We start from the raw sequence: 25,662 nt of genomic DNA on the forward strand, positions 1-25,662 counted from the left end.
CTACTCTACAGATGTTCAATGATATTCAGGTCTGGTGATTAGGATGACCATTCCAGAACATTGTAATTATATCTGTGCATGAATGCCTGAGTAAATATGGAGCTGTGTTTTGGATCATTGTCCTGCTGAAATATCCATCCCCGGCGTTAACTTCAACTTCGTAACTGATTCTTGAACTTTATTCTCATAAATCTGCTGATCTTGAGTGGAATCCATGCCACTATCATCTTTCACAAGATTCCCAGTGCCAGCATTGGCAACGCAGCCCCAAAGCATGATGGAACCTCCACCGTATTTTACAGTGGGTAGCAAGTGTTTTTCTTGGAACGCCGCATTTTTTTTGCCACCATGCATAATGCCTTTTTTATTACCAAACAACTCTTATCTTTTTTTATTAGTCCACAGGACCATATTCCAAAATGAAGCTGGCTTGTCCAAATGTGCACCAAGTGATTCTGTTTTTGGCCTGCTTGCAGAAAAGGCTTCCGTTGCATCACTCTCCCATGCAGCTGCAAAGTGCGCTGAATTGGTGAACGATGCACAGTGACACCATCTGCAGCAAGATGATGCTGCAGGTCTTTGGAGGTGGTCTGTGGGTTGTCCTTGATCATCCTCACCATTCTTCTTCTCTGCCTCTCTGATATTTTTCTTGGCCTGTCATTTCTGTCCCTGTGGTCTTCCATTCCCTTCCTATGTTCCTCACAGTGGAAACTGACAGTTTAAATCACTGAGACAACTTTTTGTATCCTTCCCCTGAACAACAATGTTGAACAATCTTTGTTTTCAGATCATTTGTGAGTTGTTTTTAGGTGCCCATGATGAATCTTCAGAGGAGATTCAAAAAGAACAACTTGCATCTGGCCATCTTAAAAACATTTTCTCACGATTGGATACACCTGGCTATGAAGTTCAAATTTTAATGAAGTTACGAAACTAATTTTGTCAGTGAAAAGTTTTTAAGGGTATTCAAAACAATAAAATGATAAGGGTATCAGTTATTAGATTAAATTCAAATTCAATTAAATCTTGAATTAGAAATTTTCTTTTTCAGTGAATTTTAGGATTAGTTTACTTTTTAAAAATGTTTAGTGGAAAAATTCTCAAGGAATTTTCCAACAAGACTTTATAATTATGCACTGAATAGGTAAAATATGCCCAAATACGGATAGGGAAACAAGACCCAAACCATTATACTACCACCACTTTTTTAATGAAAGTTAACACCGCAAGCTCAAAGTCAAGGATTAAGGTTGTTTTGAGTACAATTTAGGTGTAAACTGTTTCACTTTGCAACTTGAAAAGAAAACCTACATGATTCAAGTTATAGAAATACAGATGTTATGTTTTATGATAAATACAGACACAGCTTTGTAAATCACTTGATTTTATTCAATGGAGGAAAAAAAAAATCAAAAATTCTCAGTAAAACACAGTAATCCCCATAGCACACAGAGAGAGGACATAAATTAGAGGCACGCCAGAGTGACGTTTAAGGGGAAAACACGTCACCCCGATAGTGGAAAACGTCTTCCGCTACACAGCCAGCAGCCTACTGTGCGCTGCAGAGGAGGAATCGATTGGAAATGACACTGTGGACTTGTTGAACAATTGATTATCCCTGCACAGAAACGTCTAAATGATAATACAAAAAAAGAGGGTTACAAAATACAAAACAGAGGGAGATCTACCCTAAAAATAAACCATAAATACTCAAATTGACGCACACTGGTTAAAAAAAAACTGCTTTTGTAAACATTTTCAACATAAGGTGTGCATTACAATAAAAAAAACAACCCACTGCAGTCGTATAATTATCTGAGATAAATCGCTGACACAAAAGTAAAAAATGATTCTAAGTGGTTCTGTAACACTGCTGTGAGAAAGAGTGATTTATCGGGTAAAGACTACAAAATAAAGCACCTAACTTTGATCCTGTCCCGCTAATAAACACCTGAAGGCATCTCCAAGACATCTGAGCACAAGGACAAACTCTGAACCGTGGAAAGGGAAGTGAAGAGCGGGCTTTGGATACGGAAAGTCCTTCAGTTCGGGTCGGATGCCTTTTCATCTGGACAGGATTATGTAAACGATCAACCAAGCGTCATTTAAAAGAGGTCCGAGATGAGGCGACGTGGCTGGTTTAGAGTGATCCAGCAGTACACAACATCCAAATGTCTACAGGGTTCAAATTCTAATCCTTCTAAGGCAACCATTAAGCTACAGATGAAGCCAGAAACAGGTGAAATGACCCGATTGTGCAGATGGGCGACGAGCCGATCCTTATTCCCTTTTTTTCAGCCCGTCTTGCCACCAATTCTGCGTGTTTAATTCACAGCTTAACCCTGCATGGAACTAATATAGTAAAAAAAATGATCCTCACATTTCTGGATGTGTTTTGCTTTTGTATGTTTTTATATTTCCAGTAGAAAAAAAAAATACAGAACCCAATGACGGCAGAGTGACAAACGGTTGATGAAAGTTAGAGCCCTAAGAATATGACAGATTGAAGGATAAATAGTTTTTTTCCTTTACAGCTCATCTGATGTGTCCTGCTTTGTTGATGTTTATTTATATGCAGCAAGTCACATACAAAATATACAGTGTTTAAAAAAAACGGGGTAATTTTGCATCAAGATGTCATCAAGAGGGATTCTGTCAAACATAAGTTACAGCACGATGAGGCAAAGTGGTCAAAGTGACTGGAAAACCTGCGCAAGTCTGTAGTTAGTTAGTATGTACAAGCTGCTTTCCAGTACCCTGTGTTAAACTGATAAAAATCAAGAAGGTCCTTATAGGAGTTCTTCACTTTAAGGCCATCAAAGTGAAGACGCAGATTCGCACGTCAAGCACCGAGATCAGGGGGAGAAACTGGAGTCGTTTCAAAGACATGCTTGACGGGGAGAGATCTTTTAAATTCAAGGAAAGCTACACCGAGTTCTGGCACATCAAGTTTTCTTATTTTGATACAGCGTCAGCTGCGTACAGCCTTTTGTTGTCCCTTCAAGACGAAACACGCTTTAATTACATACAAGATGCAAAGCTTTACCGTGACACAAAAATCAACAACTACCACTCCCCCCCAGAGGACGACGAGGGGAGGGCAGCAAGGTGACTACAGACCTAAAGAGGGGAGGGAGGGGGGGACAAACCTAACATGCCTCCATCCATTCCCTGCCTCATTTTCATAAACAGTCCAAACAGGCTGGTTTCCCCGAGGATGAGGTGCTCCACCAGGTCAGGCTCAGGAGTGTTACTCTCTCTGTTGTAGGTTACGGTCGTCGTCGGTTGCCGTGGCGTTGGCTACCAGCTCATTAGGGAGGTGCGTCCCAGAGTCATGAAATACACCTGGCTGGCACCGCCTTGACGTACGGAGGCGAAGAAGACCTATCAGACAGGAGAGTCAAGACATTTAAAGCTGTGATTTTTAATTTCTGCTATATAGGCAAGTAATAAAATAAAGATAAATACTCTGAATTCATAAACATTATTTAACATACTTAGAAATTAAATTTATGTCCAACTAACTCAGTCTGCATAATTATTTAAAGACAGAAACCATTTCTGCTAAACACTTAAAACACCAGGTATAAGAAAAAGAATTAGATAAATAAAACTTTACTGCATGCCATTGACTTAAAAGAATATATCACACGGCTTTGGGTAATTTTTATAATAAAAAAATAGGAAAAATTGATTGATAGGATAAAAGTGTACAGCTTATCTGTTTGGATTATTGAATAACTCTGCAACTAGCCATCTCTAGTGCCTCAACCAGCGGACAGAAGAGAAATATTTACAGCAGATTCTGGTTCTATAGGTCTGGATTTGTCTTTAGAATCAGGTTTTCAACCCCAAATGTGTCCGAAACATAAAATATTTTTATACTCGTCTTTAAAAGAGTTATTCACTCTGGATTGTGTTCGTATCTGGCTTATTTATTATTTTTACATTTAAGCATTTATTTTATACATCGAGCATTAACTTCGCAAGTATTAAATAATATAAAATATCTATTTGATGTTAATAGAATGCACATGGCTTTCAAAGAGGTCACACTAAACAACATTTCTCTTTATGCTAATGATACTTTTATGTCAAAAACACAAAGATTTCTGTGTTTGTCTGGTTAGTTTATAAGTTATAAGCATGGAGTTTAATACTAAAACTGCATCTGTTTATCTCAATGAATAAAAATAAAATACTACCTTTTATTTTTTGTCCTTTTATCTTCTTATTATTGATTTTATCAGATTTTCTACCTTGTCTCATTTTATTCAACTTATATTGTTCTATAGTTAGTTTTATTACCGTACTGACCTGAATATAGGACAACCTGGATTATAAGACGACCCCTTCTTTTTAGGACTAGTTTTTAGGAATAAAACAAAAAGACCAAAGAGAAAGAAATAAAGACCAATAAACTAAACTTATTTGGTTCAAAAAACTATTTTATATTGAAGTGCTAACAATTTTATTGAAGTAATAATAGATTGAAAGAATTGTGCAATTAAATAAAAAGTTATTTTTAAATTGTCTCCAGAACTCCGCCTTAAATCTCTACAAACTTGTCAAAATTTTGATCCGAAACATTCTAGGGAGCGGCTCTCCTTTGTAGCGTCCTTTCCTTCTGTGTGGTGATGGAAAGATGGCCTCAGCCACAGTGAGGTCACTGCCTTTACAAAAACTGGCGCCCTCTACTGTTCCATTTGTGTAGCGACCGCAGGCAACAGTCAAGCTGTATAATTGTTTAGACCCCAATTATAAGACGACCCCACATTTTCACAGGAAAAAAAACTTGTCCTATATTCGGGTAAATACGGTACTTTGTTTGAAAACTTTCCTTTTTGATTTTCTTTGTTTTGCTCATCTTGGATAAAACCGTAATGGAGCTTATTTTAAGTAAAACTGTGGTAAGATGCATTGGCATTGTCATAATGAATTTTATTTGTAAGCTAGTGTACTTATCAGTTCTTATATCAAAATATTTTATTATTAAATAGGATTCCACAATAATCACATATTTTAAATGCCAAACTTAAGAGATAAGTCCTACTATTCAAGCTCATTTCATTATTTATTCATTTTTATTGTACAGGTCTCCTCTCTAGAGTTGGCAAGGTTTAAATTTTTTTTGAAAAACCTGTTAAATAAAAACATTTTAAGTTAAACAAACACATTTTATTCTAACCTTGTCATTCCTCTCACAAAGGAATTTAAGTCTCTGAGCTCTTTTGTGCATAAAGACGCCGTCCAGGTGTCCAGTCTCCACTGAGCGGATCTCGATGGCCTTCTCACCCCAGCCCATTATCTGGTTTGACCTAATGTAGGCTGCGGTAGAACACGGAGCTCGTTACAATCGCTGCATGAATCATAGTGGCGGTTTCTGATCAAAACAGCCAGCTTACCCACTGATGTTGGCATTTCCCCCCACTGTAGCACCACATCCTTGGTTATACGGCCATAGGTGTTCACATAGACTCCCTCATCCTCGTAGCACACCAGCAGCTCTATGCCGTCTGTGTTGGGGAGGATGATGATGGCGTGGCACTGAATGTTGGTCTGGATCTGAAGAAAGAAAAGGGAGAAAAATAAAAAACAAAAAAAAGAGCGATTAGATGGTGAAGAGCATGAAAACCCAACATTGTTAACCTAAATACATACATGTGTGGGCAGATAGATGTCGTAGACGGCGCCGGAATCCACATCGACGGCGTGGAAGCCTGAGCAGGAGCCATAGATGACCTTTAACCTCTGACCTTCCTCCACAGTCAAGTCAACCAGCAGAGGCTTGTGCACCAGGTCGCCAAAAGACTAAACCCAATCAGAAGTTTGAGGTTAGAGGCTGAAAACGGCGCTGTAACTTAAAAAGGTGAATCTCTAATGCTCCTTACTTTAAAAGCCATAAATTTATGGTAGGGTTTGGGTGCCCAGGCGTAGACCTCCACCGAGTTCTTCAAAGCCAGTACCAAAAATTTAATCCTCTCATACTTCACTGCAACAAAAAGACAAAGAGAAGTTTCATCCAGTCGTCTAATATAAAGATTTTGAGCGTAGCTGATCTCCAAGATCACAGACACGACAGAACGTACCGACTTTGTAGTGGACGCAGCCCTCGAGGTCGCCCACGTTCACCCAGCCCTGCTTCTTCTCCACCTCAGGATCGTTGTGCAAAATCTTATTCCTGAGCCACGACAAGTAATACACCCGCAGCTTGTTCTTTTTACCTGCAGAACCCAGAGCACAACGGTTAAACCAAAAGTATGGATTAAAGGTTCTTCTGTGTGGCGAAAAACTTTAGTGGTAAACACCTGATATGGTGACCAGAACATTGAGTCCCTCCAGGACGTCCATCTGCTGGATACGGCGCCGGTTGATGAGGGGGTAAACTTTCCCCTGGCCGCTCCTGTCCAGTAACATCAGCCCGCTCTCCGTCCCCACCAGCAGATTGACTCCTGAAACAGAAGCAGAAAGTAAATCAACCAGCCTGTTTGGGTCAAACTCACCCGGGTCCAGCTGTAAGAAGACACCTACCCCACAGTGCTGCACACAGGATCTCAGAGTTGAACCTCTTCTTGTATTTGCGGATCTCTGGAGTGTCGCTGGGTGGACGCGTGTTGACCGGGTTGACGTTGACCACGGATCCTTTTCGGGACGGGTCGGCTCTCAGCGGGTCTGGGAGGCGTCCTTCTTGCCCAAATCCAGCTGGAGGTTTGGGACAGCAGAGGTTTGGTTGTTTGATTTTTTTAAAATATTCATCACCTGTAAGTTGACTCACTATTAGACAATCTTTTAGTAAATCAGTCTTACCCATGTTGTTCAGGGAGCTGCCACTGGATGGAGATATCTGAAGAAGACGGGGGTCAATGAAGGGTGTGAATGACGAAGAGGACTTGTGTTTGGACATTGAGTTGTTCTCTGACTGGGACTGGAAGATATTTGACATAAGCAAATATTACTTTTAAAAAGATCAAAACTGTTGAACTGATGAGACATACAGCCGGAACCAGATATTTTCACTTTTTAAAGTGATACATCTACTTTAATCAATACTATCTGCCAAATGCCATAATAAAAAAGGATTTAATCATATTAAATTTTGTATTAATTAAGGATTTTTAAATACATTACATTAAGATTTGGTAGATTGTCTTTAAAAACTAACATCTGTGGTCCACACCACCCGACAGAACAGGTGGAACCGAGTCAGTTTCCAGATTCCATCGTTTGCTTTGAGTCATTTTCCATTTGTCCCCAAGCGTTACCCTCCAGACAGCAACATGTTATTTTGCTTCAGTGTTTCCACATGAAGATCTTTACTCATGAAGTCTACTGCAGTAAAAGCATCCATGGCACATGATGCTGGGCGCTCATTCATCAACATTAAGTTGTAAGATTCTTCCTTTTACCGCCAGACAACATTATAGCCATTATGAACATACATTCATTTAGGTGAAAAAAAACCCCAAAAAACTCTGTGGCTGATTTTGATGAAGGAATAGAGTTATAACTTGGTTAAAAGCTCAACAAAGTGATAATTTACTTAATTAATCATCATTAGTTGTGCTGTCTAAGCAGCAGTCCATAGCCTAGCAACAAAGTGATAACACATACATTAACTGTGCTAAACCTGCACTCCAGACAAATGCCTGTTTCTAGGATCATGGGGGGGATGGTAGGAAGAGCGTGATGCTGCTGGCCTAAAATTAAGACATAGTGGCTCTTTTAGCAGCAATCTGCACAGCAACTGTTCCTGATTAGCTTTTGTCCCAAGTCGAAGTTTAAATCGTTTGGCATTCTTGTTCTTTTTTTTATTTAGTTTTGACTTTTATTTTATATTCTGTTTAATTTTGCAGCTACCATTTGTGAGCTTGTTTAGCTTTTAATGTTCGAAATGCTTAGTTTCAGTTCATTTTTTATTAGTGTCAGTTTAGTTCTAATATTTTATGTAATAGGACTTGCATACCAGGGGTAAGACTAAAAAACAAAAAAAAAGAAAATAAAGAAATATAAATAAAATACTCTATTGACACAACTGGTTTAGCAATACAAATGACCCGACTGCTGTTCCTGCTATCTGCTAGAGTAATCTGATAAAGCGGGGGAAAAAGCTAAAAAATTACATATTAATGCATTATGATGAAGGCTAATAAAAACTACATTCAGCTAGTTTAGTTTGAAACTCTACTAAGAGTTTACAAGTTTGTTTTTGTTTGTCTTTTTGCAACATCTATATATATATTTTTTTTTATTTCAGTAAACACATTTTTTTGAAAATCATTTTTTTCTATATTTCCTTAATTTTAGTCAACAATAACCTTGGTCCAAGTCATGCCATCAGTCATTGACATCAGACTTTGTAAAGCAATCTACATGGCATGATATTGGTAGCCTGGGTGCCAGTCCGAACTTAGTCCCGCCCACAAGGTTTGAGGTCGGGAAGTTCGGTCTGGCTCTGCTCCATAGTAGCGCGAGTATGATCGCCCACCCTCTGGCGATCCAATCAAATTGTCAGGGCGGGCTTTATACGATGATGGACAGATGATCAATAGTAACGTAATCAACCACGTGACCAAAGTGCGCTTGTGTGACAACAACAATGGCTGCCGCCGGAGAGTTGAGGTGAGTAGATTCTGCAATTAGGTCTGTTCTAGAAGATATCGACAGCAAATTAATTTTAGCAGAGGAACAGAGAAACGCGATCAAGGCTTATCTTCTTATTCTAGGCGTGAAACTGCACGCTTTTATTTTTGTTGACAACAACTATGCATCGCTTAACATACGTCACGCACTCCGTTGCTCTTATTGGTTGTTGGTCTATCCAATTGAGTGCAGAAGCATTTTTTTTCCTGGTTCATTCGAAACACGCCCCATAATCACAGCTCTATGGAGCAGTATCAGACTCATATTCTGACTAGAATTGAGTAGGACTACGTCAGGCTATGATATTGGGAGGACATGAAAAGTTTTGCACACAGACTGAAAGAAGAGGCTTCGCTGTATGGAAGCCGGTCTTTTTCTTCTAGGTTGGAAGAAAATGGCTAATTTTCATAACAAATAAATACTCTCTACTGCTAAAGGCACCGTTTCATCATATATTTGCCTAAAGTTGAATTTGAAACACTTAAAAGAAAGCCTGATCTAGAGGTTTAATCCTGTCTTTTATGTTTTGAAGTCTTCCCTGCAGAGCGGCATTTCAGCACTTTGTGCTGAAATAAATCTCAGTTTCCCCATCGATAATGACTCCCACCAGCTTCAACCATCAACCTCAGATGTTTTTCTTTTTTTCTGGGGTTTAATCTACAAATTTTACACTAAACACTCAGATTAGGATAGATGGATCTTTTATACTTAAAATAATTACAGATGAACGTAGCTAGATTCTAAGATTATTTTGGCATTTAGCAAATGTATTTATTCCTTTTTTGTTTTATTAAACGAAAAAAATATTAAAAGTTAAAGGCAAAGGAGAAAAAAGAATGTTGTGGATCTTTTTTTTTTTTTTTTTTTTTTTTTTTTTTACAGAATCTATAAATATCTGGTTTTGACTGTAGCTCTCTATATAAGAAAAGCTCCCCCCCCCCACTGCTAATTTAAGCTGAAAACAAACCAAGCACTAAACATGTAAAAACCAATGGATTTCATGCAGAATGTTAATTTATTAGAGATTGGAGAGAGAAAAAAAGCATCAAATGGAAACAACAGTGTAAAAAACGAGAAGAAACAATAGTCTATCCAGACGCAAGCTGTGATTTGTTAGAGGGAAAAAAAGATTTAATCATCAGCAGCGATGCAAGTCAATCTAACCCAAAATCTCTCTTCAGAGGAGTCTCCTCCATGTTGTGATGCCATTTTACCAGCAGGAGGCACCGATGTTAGAGGCAGTTTAATGGGCGCATTGCAGAGCAGGAAAATGGAAAGATGCTGGAGCTCAGGGTTTGAAACAGGGTGTGAGCGGAGTCAGAAAGCAGCAGTGGTGAAACCAGAAGGATGCAGAGGGGCAGGAAAGGGTGAAGGGAGGCTCCAACAAGCAAGGACGGTACAGTCAGGATACATAGGATTAGATGGGGAAATGATCTCTGCACATCTAAGCCTGTATATTTCTGAACTGGCCGTTCCTTGATTGTTTGCCTCTTTGGGGGGAGGGCAACATACCTCTATGGCAGTGAGCTCATCCAAGGGAATTTGTGGACACATTCCAGGACTGGCCTGGCTAGAAGATGACTGAAAGGAGGAAGAGGAGGAGGAGGGAGACATGGAGATGGAGGAAAGGATGGTTGTAGAAGAGGAAGGGGAGTGATGGCTCTGCTGGATAAGGTCTGGTAGGTAGTGAATGTGGCCGGGAAAGCCGTTTTTCTCTGGGAGGCCGTGCCCTGGGCCAGGGCCAGGCGAGGAAGAGGAGGAAGATGAGAGACTGACCAACCGCTTTATGTCAGCTGTGCTCTGGAAGCAAGAAACAGGCACATTTGGGCTCAAGCAAGGAGGTGAAGAGGGAGACTGGCTGCGTTTTTCAACACAGCGCCTCGCAGAAGTGTTCATGCCCCCTGAGCTTCTTCACATCGTCACGCTGCAGCAACAAATCTTAATATGGTTTGATGAGACACTATGTCAAAACTGGATTAAATTGATTTGTTTTGCATGGATCTACTGCAACCAGGGGACTCGTGCTTAAAAGAGCGCAGCTTGGTGGTTGGGACAATTTTCAAGAGCAGCTTTATAATAGATTTGTTACCAAACATATTGTGTTAAAGCAACCTACAAAAAACAAGGTTTAAAACTAAGAATCTTTGGCAAAACTAGAAAATTTTATTTCCCAGATGCCCTCCATTTACAATGGAGTGCAGTTCAATATGTTGTTGTTTCTGGGTCTAGTGTGACTGAATGTAAAAAAAGAGCTCAAGGGGTGTGATTACTTTTGCAAATCATTGCATAATCAATTCATTTCTCGTTGAAGAGCAGCGCCAGTGGCTGTAAATGCTCTGATCTGTGAAGGTGAAATATCACAGCGCATGGGACAATGAGCATGCAGCAAAACAAGACAGGAGGACAATATGTGGATAAAAGACACTGGGCCTGGATCCAGGACATGGAAAAGAAAATCTTTTTTTTTTTTGCTTCAGTCAAAAAGGTTTCTACCTGTCTGATGACCAGGGTGCCATCTTTGGAAGGTGTGGTGGCTTGTTCACTCTCCAGGTCCTCCACCAGCATGGTCTTAGCAGAATCTGTCTCTCCATTACTCAGCCTCCTGCAGGATTCAGAAGATGCTTTTATTTTCCTTAAAGATGCAGCTGATTTGCGGGGCAAACGTGTTCTTACTCATTCATGTTCATTTTAAATGTGAGATAGTCAAGTTGACTTTAAATTTGTGACTGATAGTATTTTTTAAATATAGAACCAGGAAGGAAAGAAATTAGTAAGGAAGGGGCAGAGCCTTTGATGGCAGCAAGGCCTCAGACACCACTTCCCCACACATGTGGAGGTTTCTTAGACATGCTAAGGATAACAGGTGAAATATGATTTTTTTCCCCCCTCCTCCTTAGACTGAATTGGAATTAATAAAGTACTTTCTAATAAATTTTAATAACATTTTTTATTTTAATAAAAAATAAGAGCTTCTAAGGAAGAAGGAAGGAAGGAGAATCAAAGAAAAAAAGAGGAGGGAATGTGGGGCACAAGAAAGAATTAAGTAAAAACAAGGAAAAATTAAAGAACAGAAGCTACAAAGGGGGAATGACAAATGCAAACAGGAAAAGCATCAGGAGGGAAAGAAGAAAGAGATTAAAAGAAGGTAATGAATGGAGAAAAAAATGAATCAAGAAAGCATGCAAAGCCTCCTGGAGTTGAAAAAAGAAACAAGGTATGAAGGAAGGAAGGAAAGTAAACATTTAGCCAAACTATAGTAAACTTTACTTCACACAGCGTTGGATGCGGTGTTGAAACATTTTATGTTGGTGAGGCAGTTGAATTACCCTGCTCTGGAGTCCTCAGCCCCTGAGGTAGACTCATCTCCTGCCTCCTGGTCCACCTCCTCCTCATCTTCATCATCAGTGGTGCCGGAATCGTCGCTCGACGAGGAGTAGTCCGTCACCTTGTGAGGAGGCCGCACGTCATCTACTGCACGCAGCTCTTTGGCCAGAGCCGCCAGGTCCTACAGGGACAGACCCAGTCAGTTCTTTCATCCATGGACTCTAATCTGAACACATCTGATGCAACCCTGAACCTAAATGTTTATACCCAACCTTCATAAAGTAATGAAATTCAGCAGAGCCTTGAAGCAATCTCTCCTTGCTTTACATAAGTTTGCAGTGATGTAATCAGGTCGATGTATCCCATTTCTAGGCTCAAACAGGTCGTTTAGAGAAACTCAGCCTTGGGCTCATTAAAAATGTCAGCTTAACAGCATGTTTCATTCCACCTAATCTTAGCTGCAGGAGACATTATGTGGAATATTCTTTGAAGCATTAAAATCAGATTAACAAATGACTTTCAGTTGTCTTTTTAGTTTCTACCTAAAGATGCTGGTTTATAAGGTCAGTGACAAACAGGAAAAGGGAGGAGGGGACAATCCCCCCCGACATGCTTGACAAAACAAATAGGCTGCAGTCTGATCCGACAACAAAGCCAGGTGAGATTAGCAGCCACTCCGACAAGCAGAGAGACCGTTTGCATTCAAATGAGGTTGCATTCAAATCCAGGCTCAGGAAACCGCGTCAGAGTTAACCCGTGTCTTTTGTTGATGGAGAGGAATGTACAGAAGTGGTAAGGATGAGAAAAGACGCTGCAGAGTCAGCACATTTATTCATTCGATGCAGAGTCATGATGTAGAGGCTCCATCACACAGGGTTCCTACACATTGCTCATTGAAAAACAATTAACTTCTCCAGACTCAAATGTTCATGAGTTTTAGTTTTTAAATACTAGGTCATTTCAAAAGTGGAGAAAATCAGGAAAACACAATGGAAGGAAGCCAGGACACAGGAAGGAAGGGAAAAAAGAAAGAAAAAAACAAGGAAGGAAAGATTGATGCAGGACAAGGGACAAAAGCAAGGAAAAATAAAACAAGAAAATCACAAGGTAAGGACATAAAAATGAAAGAAACAAAGGAGGTAGATACCTTAGGAAGGGAGAAATGTAAGAATGACAATGAGGATAGGAAAATGTAAAAAGGGAAGGAGAAAAAGAAGCAAACGATGAGGAGGAGAGAAGGAAGAAAAGATTTAAGAAATAAGGATAAGGAAGCAGGACACGAGGTAAGAATGACTTTAGGAAAGAAATGAATGAGGACGAAAAAAACCCAAAGATGGATACAAGGACATAAGGAAGGAAAGAAGGAGGGACAACATTTAAAGAAATGGTTCTGGAAATAAAGTCTGGAAATACAAACTTAAATCCATTTTTAACACCTATTCAATCCTGACCTCTCCTAGATGCATAGGAACCCCAAGCATGAAAAGGATGTGAGAATGCAAACGTTTGACAGAGTCTTACCGTGTCACCCTTGGTGGGAAAATTAAGAGTGGCAGAAAACAGAGCAGGGCGAGAGAAAAAATGTGCTCCATCACATCTGCAATCAGGTTTTTACACCGCATCCTTTTCAGAACTCAACACTACGTTTAAATTTTAGTTTTGATAAACTTCTGGAGAATTACGCACTAAAAAAAACAGGTTGAATTTCATTACAGCCCTGTTGCAAAAATAGTGAGGTCCCAGGAGGTTTAGGGTTTTTGCACCTAAATGTGGTTACACTAAAACAACATGAAGCTGATGCTAGCTTACATGTGTGGGGCAAAGATGGCTGTCTTTAATTCTAGATTCAGTTTAAACATTTTAACACCTTTTTTTCATCACAAGGGGTAAAAAAATGTCACTTTCAGACCTAAACCTGTACTGAAGACACAATAAAAACTGAAAAATGGTTTAAAAGAGATCTATAAGAGTTCATTTAAGGTTTCTGTCAGAAAGTAAGTCTAAAACTAGGACTATATAAAATCGTTTGCAGCATTATATTTGTCACAAAATTCTAAACATACAAAACCTATAAATGAATAAACCACGTGAAACCAGACTAATCAATATATCTTAAATAAACTTAAATTAAACTTGAATTTTTTAGTAAGATAATGAAATTGTAACCTAATGGATTCAAACGTTTTTTAAATACCGTATTTTCACGACCATAAGGCGCACCGTACTAAAAGGCGCAGTCTCAGTTATGTGTCCCATTTCTGTATTTAACACACACATAAGGCGCACCGGACTATAGGGCGCGTTTTTTATATACAGGTACATGTCCTCTACTACCTTTAAATACCTCTACTGCGTATTTAAAAATACAGCGGGGGCAAAACTGAGTATGACTGTGCTTTATTCATGTATTTATTAAAAAGTATTAATCAAACCTGGCAGCTGGCCTTGATACAGACACATCGCAGATGACACAGCGCTGTGATCACTCCTAAATTAACTTAAAATCCTGAAACCTGCCGATGGAATATGTTCGCTTTTATGGGTGCCTGCAGTTTAAATTATTTAGATGAAAAACACCTGCCAGCCACCGCGTGAACCCGGAGGCTGCCCAGCCTAGAGGCTGCTGATGAAAGGATTTCTCCTGTCGGCGCACCGCTGGTATGTGGGGGTCTGAGCGCCTCGAACAGAAATAGATAATCTGGATGAACTGACTGCAATTATTAAGTTTTCAGGTGGACTTTCTCACTTAAAAACATATTAAAACTACTTTATTCCCACTGATCACAGCAAATATAGCTGCAAGATTTAGATTATTTAGATGAAAAAACACCTGCCAGCCACCGCGGTGAAGAGGAGGAGACCCGGCCCAGAGGCTGCTGTTGAATTAAGTTTTCAGGTAGAAAAATAGAGCGGGAGCAAAACTGAGTATGATTGTGCTTTATTCATGTATTTATTACAAAGTATTAATCAAACCCATCAAAGTCATCATCCTCTGTTTCTGAATAAAACAGCTGCGCTAAATCAGACGTGCCAATTTCCCCTTCTTCGCTGTCAGTCACTTTCCGTGCAGCGCAGCTCCTCAGAAATAATGCCGGCTTTTGCAAAAGCTTGAAGAACAGAGCCAGCAGACACGTTAGTCCAAGCATCTACAATCCATCCGCAAACGATGGCGTAACTTGCCCGGCGCTGCCTTCCACTTATCCTGAAACTGTGGTCTCCGTCGGTCATCCATCGCTCCCACGCCGCTCGCAGCCTTACTTTGAACGGCCGCTTCACACTGATGTCGAGCGGTTGAAGCTCCTTTGTCAGACCCCCCGGGATAACAGCGAGCACAGTATCCATTTGATTCACCTTTTTTTTTCACATCGGCTGTGAGATGGGCACGCAGCGATGGTGATGCGTGGAAAAAACCACCTGGTCTCCTCACATAGGCTACACCTCCCTCAGCTACGCTTTCATCATCTCCTCATCCATCCAGCCTTTTCCATTTGCGTTAATATCATATGTCATCAGAGCGCTGTGTCTGTCTCGCTGTCAGCTCCCAGATCAGCTTCTCTGATTGGTTGATGCGGCGCGTCCAGCAGCAAAACTTCAATTTTTCCATCTCGAGCAGCAGCAGCGCGTTGGCGGTGCGTCAGATGCTTAAACGCTCCCGACGCAGCGCCTGCTGCTCAAAACGCGCTGCAGGACCTTTTGCTGCACCTATACGCGCGTCATCCATTTACTTTGCATGTAAACTCGCTGCTTCTGCTGCACCTGCTGGGTCCGGTTCACACCGATGTCGAGCGGTTGAACAGCGAGCACAGGGTTAATTTGTTTCCACATGTTTTTCACATCAGCTGTGAGATGGGCACGCATGGAGTTACATATTAACAGCAATGGTGATGAGTGGAAAAAAAACACCTGGTCTCCTTACATTCAGCCACTCTTTCATCATCTCCTCAATGAGGTGGTCTCAAATGTCGCAGTTACAACACACATAGGGCGCACCGCACCATAGGGCGCACTGCACATTTTGAGGGAAAAAAAAGACGTTTAAGTGCGCCTTATAGTCGTGAAAATACGGTATTTGCAAGAAACACCACCTTTACATTTATTTGGTATTTTTAAAGGACTGAACCGGTAATAATGTCAATAAACATCTACTATATTTTTAAGTTTTATGTTCTTATCTAAATGATAAAAGCTTTTAATAAACCTTAAAACCTGTAGCAACTCCCACATTTTTCTTCTTTACATATCCTTTAAAAAAAACATCTGATCTGTTGTTTTTTTTCTTCAATATAGTACAATAAGTAAGGAAATCAGGATATTGGGCCATCTTTTTTTTTTTTTTTTTTTCAGCAGCAGGGGACTTACAGCGGGTCGCGTGGGTCTGGAGGAGTTCTTCTCATCTGTTTTTTTTAGGATGTTTTCTGGACGCTGGAGAGGCGATCCTTCCGATTTAGAGGAAGCTTTGTGGAAACATAAACAGTATTAGTAAGGGGAAACAACATGAATAGGGGATTTTAGTTATCTTTTCCATTAATAAATAAAAAAAAGACAGAATATTTTCCTGATAAAGTGAAACGTTAAACTTAGTAAAGGATGTGAAATGTGTACAGCACCAGGTGACTCACAACGTGGCCTGAAGCGGTCGCCTGGACTGGCCTGGGAGCTGGCATTAGATCCAGAGGAGCTGCCACTGCCTGGTCTAGACTGCAGTTTCTCCACTCTGTCCCACAGGGGGCGCTGCTCCACACTACTGAGACAGAAATCCATGGACCATCAAATAAAATATCTCCTCTCAAATTTATGCCACTCATTATGAGTTGATCACACTGGCATGCAACAAAAAAATCACACTAGAAATTCACACATTCAATGCCAATTGGTTATTGTTTTTAGATTTTTCTCAGGTTAAAACCCCAAATAAGAGGGAAAAAAAAGCTTTTAAAATAAATGAATTTGAACTGAATGTGATATAAATAACATAGCAGCACATCAATAGACTTAATAGACTTCTTTAAGATATTTTTATTTGAACCCTTCATGGTATTTTTATTAATTATTGTAAAAATTGTTGTAAAAAATATACTCATGAAAGCGTAATTTAAAAAGTGATGGGTTACAGACCTGCCTGCACTCCTCTGGTTGTTGGGCTGTAATGGTAGAGGTGACTCTCGGCGTGACAGCACAGGAGACCTGGATGTTGTCCTCACTGGTACCTGTTGGACACAACCAAAGGTCCTCAGCATTGTAAAAAAAATTGTTACCAAATTCAATTGGTTTTTTGGCCCCGAATTGAATATTTTAGTTTTCCTTTTTTACTGAAAGAAAAAAAAAAAAAAAAAAAAAAAAAAAACCTACAAAGCGAGCTGTCCAGATTTAAAAAAAAGGTAACTATTCCATAAACAACTGGGACTGAGTATTTGCAATAAATGCTAACGAGTTTTATATCACTTGGAAGGAATTTCGGTCCAATATTTTTAAATAATTTCTTTGTGTAACAAGCAGACCAATAGTGAAGGGTTTATGGAAGTCATGCGATCTTGATCTAATGTTGCTGGACTTTGAATAGACCTACCAAAACCCTTTAACCTCTGTCGTAGCCAGGGGTCAGGCTTCCTGATGCGATTAGGATCCGCATTGCCCACTACCGATTAAGCTTGATTTATGTTTGATGCTTCCGCGCAACCAAATTACCCCATTTTGGGGTTCCACGCCACTCAGGAATCAAAGTGGACAGACTTGGCGAGGGAGACAATGGCGAGGGAGCAGCAGCTCCTGCTGGCGCAAATGTAAAAATCTAGGGACATCCCATTATTTAACTCATAAATATCACCACTATCAACAAATTGGTGGTGTCAGCTTACAGCTTGTGTTCAACACGCCCCCCCTGGAGCCGACCAGAACAGGGGGAAAGCCAAGTATAAATGCAGCAGATGCTGTGACGGTGACTCCTTTTCCACGGCAAACTTTCGTGCAAATGTTCGTGCGTCAACCATGAGCCTTTTACACTACCAACTTGTTTTATGATGTTGCTTCCCTTAAATTCTGTTAGTTTTATGCCAGATATGAAAAAAACAAAACATCCATAAAATATTTTTCCCAGAAGTCTATTGGACATATGGACATATACATGTGTTTATGTTTGAGCTTTGGAGCGGCAGCTGCCTGGTTGACATGCTAATATACATGATACCACTGAGGGCAACGTACAGACGTCAACACACTGCGCCAGTCTCATCTGATTCGGATAGAAACAATAAAGCTCATGTACTGCGTGCTGGCTCCCTTCCATGTTGCTCTCCATTGCTTACTGTCCTAATTTCTGTCTTACTGGTGACATCATCAAGGCTAACCCAGCGTGATGGTGTCACCAGACACAAAAAAATTGGGGCATAGAGGCCACACAGCTTGCCAGCATAGGGTTTTTTTTTTTTGCCAGTGGGAAAGGAGTCAAGTGCTAATTTTCAGCCCATCGACCCGTGTTTGAAAAACCCGCTGATTTCAGTGGGAAAGAGGCCATTACTGTCTTGGTAATGTTGTCACCTCCTGGTATAGTTTTGATGCCATCTTAAGAGTATTTTTGCTACTAGAAGTTTCTCCACTGTTTCATGTTTTCTTTAATTGTTGACAATAGATTTTACTGTGGTTAATTGGAGTCCAAAATCTTTAGAGATGGTTCCAGACTTTGCATCTCCTCTGCTCTTACAGTTCTCTACACAGGGCCACATTTTGCTTCTTTAGTAATCTTCTTGTCAGACGGATTCTTTTTGTTATTTTTGTTTTTTTATACCACAAACCTGGTAGTAATCAGGCCTGGGTGTGGCTAGTAAAGATGAACTGATTTACAGCAGGGGGGAGAAACTTCACTTTTTGTATTCATTCAGGAAATTTCTGTCTGAAAAGAAATGATGATCCAAAAATGGAAGTCTTTAAAAGAAAAAGAACAAACCAAAAGGAAACACATTTTCATAAAACATTAAATTCGCACCAAAAAATAAAACTGATCTGTGAAAATTAAAAAAAAAATATATAAAAAAAACTATGTAAAAGATTTTATTTAATTTCACTTTATGCGTCACTACTGTGACTAAAATTTGATGAAATGAACAAAGGCAGACGGAGAGGGTGAGGAGAATAATGTGATAGGAGGTGGCTGACAGTGGGGACGGTGGGAGTGGCATCACAGCAGCCCTGGCCAGCTCCTTACCTTAGGAGGGACCTCCTCACTGCTGGTCTGGCGTTCAAGCCTGGTCTGAGCCTGAGGGTGGTGGAGGGGAGGTTGGGGGTCGGGGCGTGCAGGCAATGGGTGATGATGATGGTGGGGGTCCTGGGACCGCAGGTGAAGTTGTGCAAAGCTAGAGTTCACACCACCAGACTCGCTGAAGGACTGGGAGCGAGAGACCACAGGTGGAGGAGGAGGAGAGGGGGCTGCACTGTTGCTGCTCTTTAGAGCAGCCAGGTGGGACCACTGGACCTTTGTGGGAGGGAGGGAAGGGAAGGAGGGGGAGGAGGACGAAACAGGCAGACAAAACAGTGAGACACGAGGGAAGATGTGTGAGGTTTTGTACATACATGTGCTTTGATAGATACACATGCAAACAGAGAACACGAAACGATGCGTGTTGCTCAACCTCAGAGCAAAATCTATAAGGTTAAGTTTGTGCAAGTGGTTAAATTAAATTAGGTTATATCAATAACGATAGCCCAGCTTTACCAGGCTGTTTCATAATAAAAGCAACAAAAGTTGCAAATAATTCCTAAGAGTTTAATCTACAGCGTCCTCCGTTATTAGTTAAGGCCTTTTAGCTGATAATTAGTTGATAATTAGTTATTAATCTCAATCCAGTCCTGAAGTTAAACTTTAAACACCAAGAAAAGGGGGGAAAATAATCACACCCCTGGAAATGTTTCACATTTTTGTCATAATCACATATAATAATCCATTTAATTGGAATTTCATGTAATTTAAAACAAACTACAAACAAAATCCAAACAGTTTCCTAATTTATCATCTTTAATTTTTTGAGTAAATCATCAGTATTACAACTGTTAAAAAGAAAGTCTAATTTAAACGAAATTCTAACTTTAAAACAATCAAATTTAACAGTTTATATGACACAAGGTAGCAGAAAAAAAACATCTAAACTTAATTTAAAACTTGAGACCTTTCATTAATAAACCTGTGGCTAAAATTAAAGGTATAGAGGAGGATGTTACTTTCCAAATCTTCTTTTGGAAAGTAAGCTTATATGAGCAATGCAAACAGCAACTTTTAAACAGGACAGAGGAGAGATCAGAGAGGGCGGGTCTTTTCAAAAATTCTCCAAAATCCTCAACCGTACCGTTATTACTGATGGTTTTGATGAACTTCTGTTGGAAAAATAGTGGAGGAAAAGAAAGGGAGAGGCAGAGGGAGGTGGATGGAGTTACCTGAGGCTCCATGGGGCGGTGCATGGCGGAGGCCTCCGAGGCGGGGCCCCCGTTGGAGAAAGGTTCAGAGGAGCGGGGAGGCAGAGGGGGCTGCTTGGAAGGAGGGGCAGACTGTGGGGAGCCCTGAATGTTCTTACGGAAACGCTCGTCAGCCTGGGGGGAGAGGTTAGGAGAAAACAAAGATTGGATGAACAAACATGGATGGCAGAAAAAAAAAACAAGCAGAAAGGAACTACAGCTATAATTTTATGTTGACACCAAATTAAAATGTCCACCAGTAGAAGTAGTTCCAATCTTCTTGTTTCTCTTTCCTTGGGGTAAAAAAAAATAAAAATAAACTTGACATGCAAAGAAGTGGACAGACTGTTGTCAAACAGATAAAACGGTAAATCTAAAATACCAGGAGAAGGAAGTCAACTGTTAAAGATGAAAGAGGCTGCCAGCAGACGGCCCAGACTGCACGGGTGCTCTGGGTGTTAGTTTGGGCCCCAGTCGTCCGCATGCAAACGGCCCTTGGGTTACACATGGACAGCCATTTAAAAGAAGTACTGAACGCTTTCAAACAAAGATCAGAGGCAGAATCGGGATAACTTTGCTTTCAAATCTCAAAGGTTGCATACTGCCTCCACATCCAAGATACATTTTTTCTTTTTGTGTGTCAGCAATGCCTCTATGAACACAACACAGAGTGTGAAGGCAAGCAAGTGGAAGCTAAAAAGAGCAGGCATCAGGGCAGATAGAGCCGAGGAGGAAGTTCACCTCTCTGACAGGCTGGGGGAGGTGAGTAGCAGGCTCCGTGAGCCTGTCAGCCTCCGTACTTTTTGCTTTGGGAGTTTTAGAGTCAGCGAGGGTTTCAGTAACAGAGGGAGTGCTCTCATCAATCCCATGTTGCACTGCTGCTTGGGAGTTAGCGCTCTCTCCAGGGGCAGTAGTGTTAAGGACCTCAGCATTTGAGGAAGGGGTGTGGACTCCATCAGGGGGCAGCGAGGTCTGTGGAGGGTTTTTACAGTCTAGGGGGGTTTCGGACACGTCGGCAGGCTGCTGTTTAGATTGGTGCTGCAATGACAACAGGTAAGTCTGCTCCTGCTGCAGCCGCTTGTGGAGGCGCTCTGCCTTGCGCTGCTCCTCCAGCTCGCGCCACTTGAACTCCTGTTGCAGAGCGCAAGATTGAACCATCTGTTTGATTCAGCCTTTATTCAATAACTGATTCATTATTAAATACATAAAAAATTGAGAAAATATTAATTTTGAGTTTAAAATGCTTCCAAGGAACCCAGAACGTTAATGCTGCTATATTTTGATCTAGTCACGATTAATATTAGTCCTTTGCAATGTTGGCTTCACTTGCTTTGTGTGTGAAACTGACCAGCAGCATGGCCTGTTCTCGAAGCAGCTGCTCCTGCAGCTTCTCCAGATGTCGCTGCTCCTCCTCCAGCTGACGCCTGATGTACTCCTGTCAGCAGATCCAAGACCAAGAATTGAATAATGAGAATAATACGCCCTGGTTTTATAGATCACCTCAAAAAAAGCCGAGACCAAAAAACAAACCTGCTCACGGTCATTCCGTCTCTTCTCCTCCTCGGCTCGCCGCCGTTCCTCCTCCTCTTTGCGTCTGCGTTCCATCTCCTCCATACGCCTCTTCTCCTCTTGCTCCCTCCGCCGCTGCTCGCGCTCTTGTTGCCTCCTCATCTCCCGTTCGCGCCTCTGTTGCTGTTGATTAAAACACAGTTTTAATGTCTGCAACAAAACAGCCTGATTTTCACCAATCTGACAACCTATGAAAATCCAAGTTAAAATTTCCAACCTCTTCCAGCCTCCTCCTCTGTTCCTTCTGTTGTTCGATGCGTTTCTGTCTTTCAGCCAGCAGTTGACGCTTGTACTCCTCCTGCTCGCGGAGCTGCTGCTCCTGAAGGAGCTGCTGGTGACGGAGCGCCTCTGAACGCTCCTTGTTCTCCTGCTGAAGGCGGATGAAGTCGCGGCGCAGAGTCGACTCTCCTGGCACGTTGACGATCGAGCTGAACGTCATGAAATGAGAGACACCGTTAGGGTTTTTTAAGAAGTGGATGATAACAGGAGGTCATGTTAGTCCTAGACAATACCTGGGCTCTCCTTCCTGCTCAGGAGGATCCTCTTCCTCATCTTCACTGCCGCTGTACTCGTACTCCGTTTCATCTAAGCATAAAATGTATACATCATCCTACAGGTTCAAATATCATAGAGCTACATTTTCTGTCCAAAGTAATGAACATGTCCGATTTGTCTTCTGGTGAAATAAAAGGTGTAAAAAAATAATAATTTCAAAATCAAGTAAGTAGGTAAGTTAGTAAGAGGAAGAAAGAAAGACAAGGAAGGAACAAAGGAAGGAAATCGGTAAGGACTAGTTAGGGAAAAAGGGATTAACGAAAGAACTAAGGATGGTCAATGAAGGAAGGAGGGAACTGAGGAAAAACTAGGAAGGAGGCTAGGAAGGAAATGGGTAAAGACACGAAGTAAAGAAAGAAAACCAAAGAAACAAAGACAAAGAAAGAAAAAAATAAATTTATGGAGGGGTATCAGGAATGAAAAAGGAAAATAAAGAAATAATTGGAGCGGGACAGAAGAAAGGGAAAAACAATCATGATAAAAGGACATGAAAATGAGAAAGGACAAAAGGGCACAACAAAGTAATAAAAGTAAATAGAAAGGAAGATCACGGTGATGGACACAGAAGGGTGACACAAAGGACGAAGGAAAGGAAGAAAGAGGACAAGTAGGACATTAAAAAGGGAGACAGACAGAAACCATAAAGTATGAAAGACAAAGGGTGAAAACAAGGGCAGAGAGGAGGAACAGCAAAAGATGAGAAAGAGGGATGGATAAGGGTAGGAAAAAAAAAGGAAAGAGAACACAGCTAAAGGGGTAGAAAATATAGAAAGGGAGAAAGAGGAGGGACCATGAAAGGGATTTACACAAAGTGCAGTAAATAATTTTATATTCTTCTCATACTTATCAAAACCTGAAAAATTAATGAAACGTTATTCCGCAATTTTCCAGACGACTATCGTACTAACCTTTTTCCCCCCTCTTCTTCTTGGTCCGGTCGATGTGGTCTTTGAGCTGTATCCTAACTTGCCTCTCATTGGGCTGGTCACGAATGAAGGGATGCTTCAGCAGCTGGTCGGTTGGAGGACGCTGCGTGTAGTTCTTCACCAAACAGCTCTCTATGAAGCTAAAAAACTTTTTGGACCTGAGGGACAGTCGCAGATGCATCATATGAAAGAGAGACAAAGCTAAATGAATAAGTATCTGACTAAATTGATCACTTTTATATACATTAATGGAAAATGGAAAGATTATAAAGCTTTAATCTATATCATATCTATACCATAAAGTACACTACCACTCCTACACCTGCTGTCATTTTCAAGTATTGATTTCATGTAATTTTGCATTAAAATAATGCAGCAGGACATACCAAGTGGTTCTAAGTTAGCATGACACAAACAGGCTTATTTGTAACTAATATCCTACATTTAGTATTAGCACTCTTGATTTATAGGTCGTAAAAAAAACATTTCCATGTAATGACATCAGAAGGAAAACCCTTTTGGAGCTAGTCTGTGTGGTTAAACCAAGAAAGTGTCACACCCCACAGATCGGAACCATCCAGAGCCTACAGAGTAAGACTCTGAGCCGGAGGGTGATGCTAATATGACTGAAGCATTGCTGGTAGAAAACACATAGCAGGGAAAGACGGATTGCTACGCCTCTGGTTCAGATAGTATAACCAGATATCAGTTTCTAAAATATTAAATTAGAAGATGAACATGATTTTCAAATAAATCCTCCCCCGCTGTAACAAGAAATTATCTAATATTCTTAAAGTTATAGCTAGTAACTTCCCGATCTAGTCTGACCTGCTTCACTGAAAGTGGCTACGGATCCTTAGAAACCTAAATAAGCCGACACAATCCTTACGGGGGATGAAGAAAAAGCAGCAACACAACGCGAAGGTGTGTCAGCATCTTAAGCCATGAAAACGTCAGCTGTCAGCCATTCTACCATACACATCACTTCCGTTTTCTCCCTTAGCGACTGGCGGGGGTGCTAGGGTCTCCTGAATGGCCGAGGTTGTTTTTCATTTAACTATTTTATGCTGGTGCCTTTGAAATCATTACATTGATCATCAGTATTAAAATTTTGGTCTATGAAAAATACTAGAAAATTTCAATATTGTGTCATCAACACTTAAAGCTGCCTTAAATTACTCTAAACTGAGATGACAGTAGTGAATCAATCCATTTCTAGTAGGTAAAAAAAATAAAATCTCAGCTCTAGAGCTGGGAAAAAATATCTGTTATTTCTGTGTGTTCGCCAATAGAGGCTGCCAGGACAGGTGCAGCACAGATGTTCAGCTCAGCACCAGCGCACAATGGAAAGTCCAAGTGTTTGGATCTAAGCCTCTGTAGCCGCCTGAGCTCTGCTCTGAGATAAAAATCTCATTGCACAAGGGTGCGCATAAGAAGAGAAAGCACAGAAAGCTTTACCATGAGATAAAACGAGCCAATTTAAGATTTCAACATAAAAGCGAATTGGAGGGGCTAGAGAAATATCCACAAAGACAAAACGAAAACATCAGCTCTATCGACTACTCACCATTTTTTGGATTTGAGCCTGGGTGGAGGGTTTCTTGGAATGAGGAAGAGAGCTCGCATGGGGTGCATGTCACAAAGCGCTGCAAGGGGAGTTAGAAATTCATCAGCGATCCAAGAAAGGAAGAGAATAGAACAAGCTACAAAAAAAGAACTCACGGGGCGCCCCTTCAGCCATCTCAATCGCCGTGATGCCACATGACCACAGATCGCTCTGCAACACAGCAAACATTCCCACTGAGCAAACCAGCACAGGAACAGAGATAGATCAAGGTGATTATCTGGTCTTGAGTAGTCGACCCTTACCCTGTAATCATATGTGGCGTCTGGGTTCTCATCGCAAGCGATGACCTCTGGGGCCATCCAATATGGAGTGCCGATGAACGTGTTTCTCCTCCCTACCGTCCGATCCAGCTGAGCGCTCACACCAAAGTCCACTGGAGGGAGGAATCGGTGCGAGAGCCATTAGCTCCAGAAAAGATCAACAAAATTATCTGAATGATGATCCTCACCGAGCTTGACTTCAGCGTTCTCAGTCAGCAGGACGTTCTGGCCTTTGATGTCACGGTGGATCACGTGGTGGGCGTGTAAGTGGGCCAGACCCTGTGGAGATTGGATAAACAACATAATCTTCCATTTTTTATTT

At 40.9% G+C, this 25,662-nt stretch overlaps 1 protein-coding gene across 9 annotated transcripts in view; it reads right to left on the reverse strand.

Moving 5' to 3' along the window:
* Positions 1 to 2,995: 2,995 nt before the first annotated feature.
* Positions 2,996 to 25,662, reverse strand: part of LOC119778573 (mitogen-activated protein kinase kinase kinase kinase 4-like) — a 47,848-nt gene continuing 25,181 nt past the window's right edge. The window contains exons 6-33 of one of the 9 annotated variants that reach the window (XM_038278518.1): positions 25,529 to 25,619; positions 25,323 to 25,453; positions 25,176 to 25,230; positions 25,021 to 25,099; positions 23,436 to 23,611; positions 22,485 to 22,557; positions 22,190 to 22,400; positions 21,934 to 22,095; positions 21,752 to 21,838; positions 21,145 to 21,534; positions 20,386 to 20,538; positions 19,163 to 19,429; positions 17,080 to 17,171; positions 16,572 to 16,708; positions 16,324 to 16,418; positions 13,486 to 13,494; positions 11,967 to 12,145; positions 11,134 to 11,242; positions 10,153 to 10,440; positions 6,808 to 6,925; positions 6,532 to 6,702; positions 6,309 to 6,452; positions 6,090 to 6,224; positions 5,892 to 5,992; positions 5,662 to 5,811; positions 5,406 to 5,565; positions 5,189 to 5,328; positions 2,996 to 3,384 (exon numbers count right to left, since the gene is read on the reverse strand). In XM_038278518.1, coding sequence (XP_038134446.1) covers positions 3,301 to 3,384; positions 5,189 to 5,328; positions 5,406 to 5,565; positions 5,662 to 5,811; positions 5,892 to 5,992; positions 6,090 to 6,224; positions 6,309 to 6,452; positions 6,532 to 6,702; positions 6,808 to 6,925; positions 10,153 to 10,440; positions 11,134 to 11,242; positions 11,967 to 12,145; positions 13,486 to 13,494; positions 16,324 to 16,418; positions 16,572 to 16,708; positions 17,080 to 17,171; positions 19,163 to 19,429; positions 20,386 to 20,538; positions 21,145 to 21,534; positions 21,752 to 21,838; positions 21,934 to 22,095; positions 22,190 to 22,400; positions 22,485 to 22,557; positions 23,436 to 23,611; positions 25,021 to 25,099; positions 25,176 to 25,230; positions 25,323 to 25,453; positions 25,529 to 25,619 — 3,987 coding nt within the window. In that variant the 3' untranslated portion in view covers positions 2,996 to 3,300. The remainder of the gene's footprint in view (positions 3,385 to 5,188; positions 5,329 to 5,405; positions 5,566 to 5,661; positions 5,812 to 5,891; positions 5,993 to 6,089; positions 6,225 to 6,308; positions 6,453 to 6,531; positions 6,703 to 6,807; positions 6,926 to 10,152; positions 10,441 to 11,133; positions 11,243 to 11,966; positions 12,146 to 13,485; positions 13,495 to 16,323; positions 16,419 to 16,571; positions 16,709 to 17,079; positions 17,172 to 19,162; positions 19,430 to 20,385; positions 20,539 to 21,144; positions 21,535 to 21,751; positions 21,839 to 21,933; positions 22,096 to 22,189; positions 22,401 to 22,484; positions 22,558 to 23,435; positions 23,612 to 25,020; positions 25,100 to 25,175; positions 25,231 to 25,322; positions 25,454 to 25,528; positions 25,620 to 25,662) is intronic. The other 8 variants (XM_038277917.1, XM_038278061.1, XM_038278134.1 and 5 more) reach the window with 8 other exon arrangements.

This window comes from Cyprinodon tularosa, unplaced genomic scaffold (genome assembly GCF_016077235.1).
Source record: "Cyprinodon tularosa strain WSP-4 unplaced genomic scaffold, ASM1607723v1 ctg1, whole genome shotgun sequence".
Classification (NCBI taxonomy): domain Eukaryota; kingdom Metazoa; phylum Chordata; class Actinopteri; order Cyprinodontiformes; family Cyprinodontidae; genus Cyprinodon; species Cyprinodon tularosa.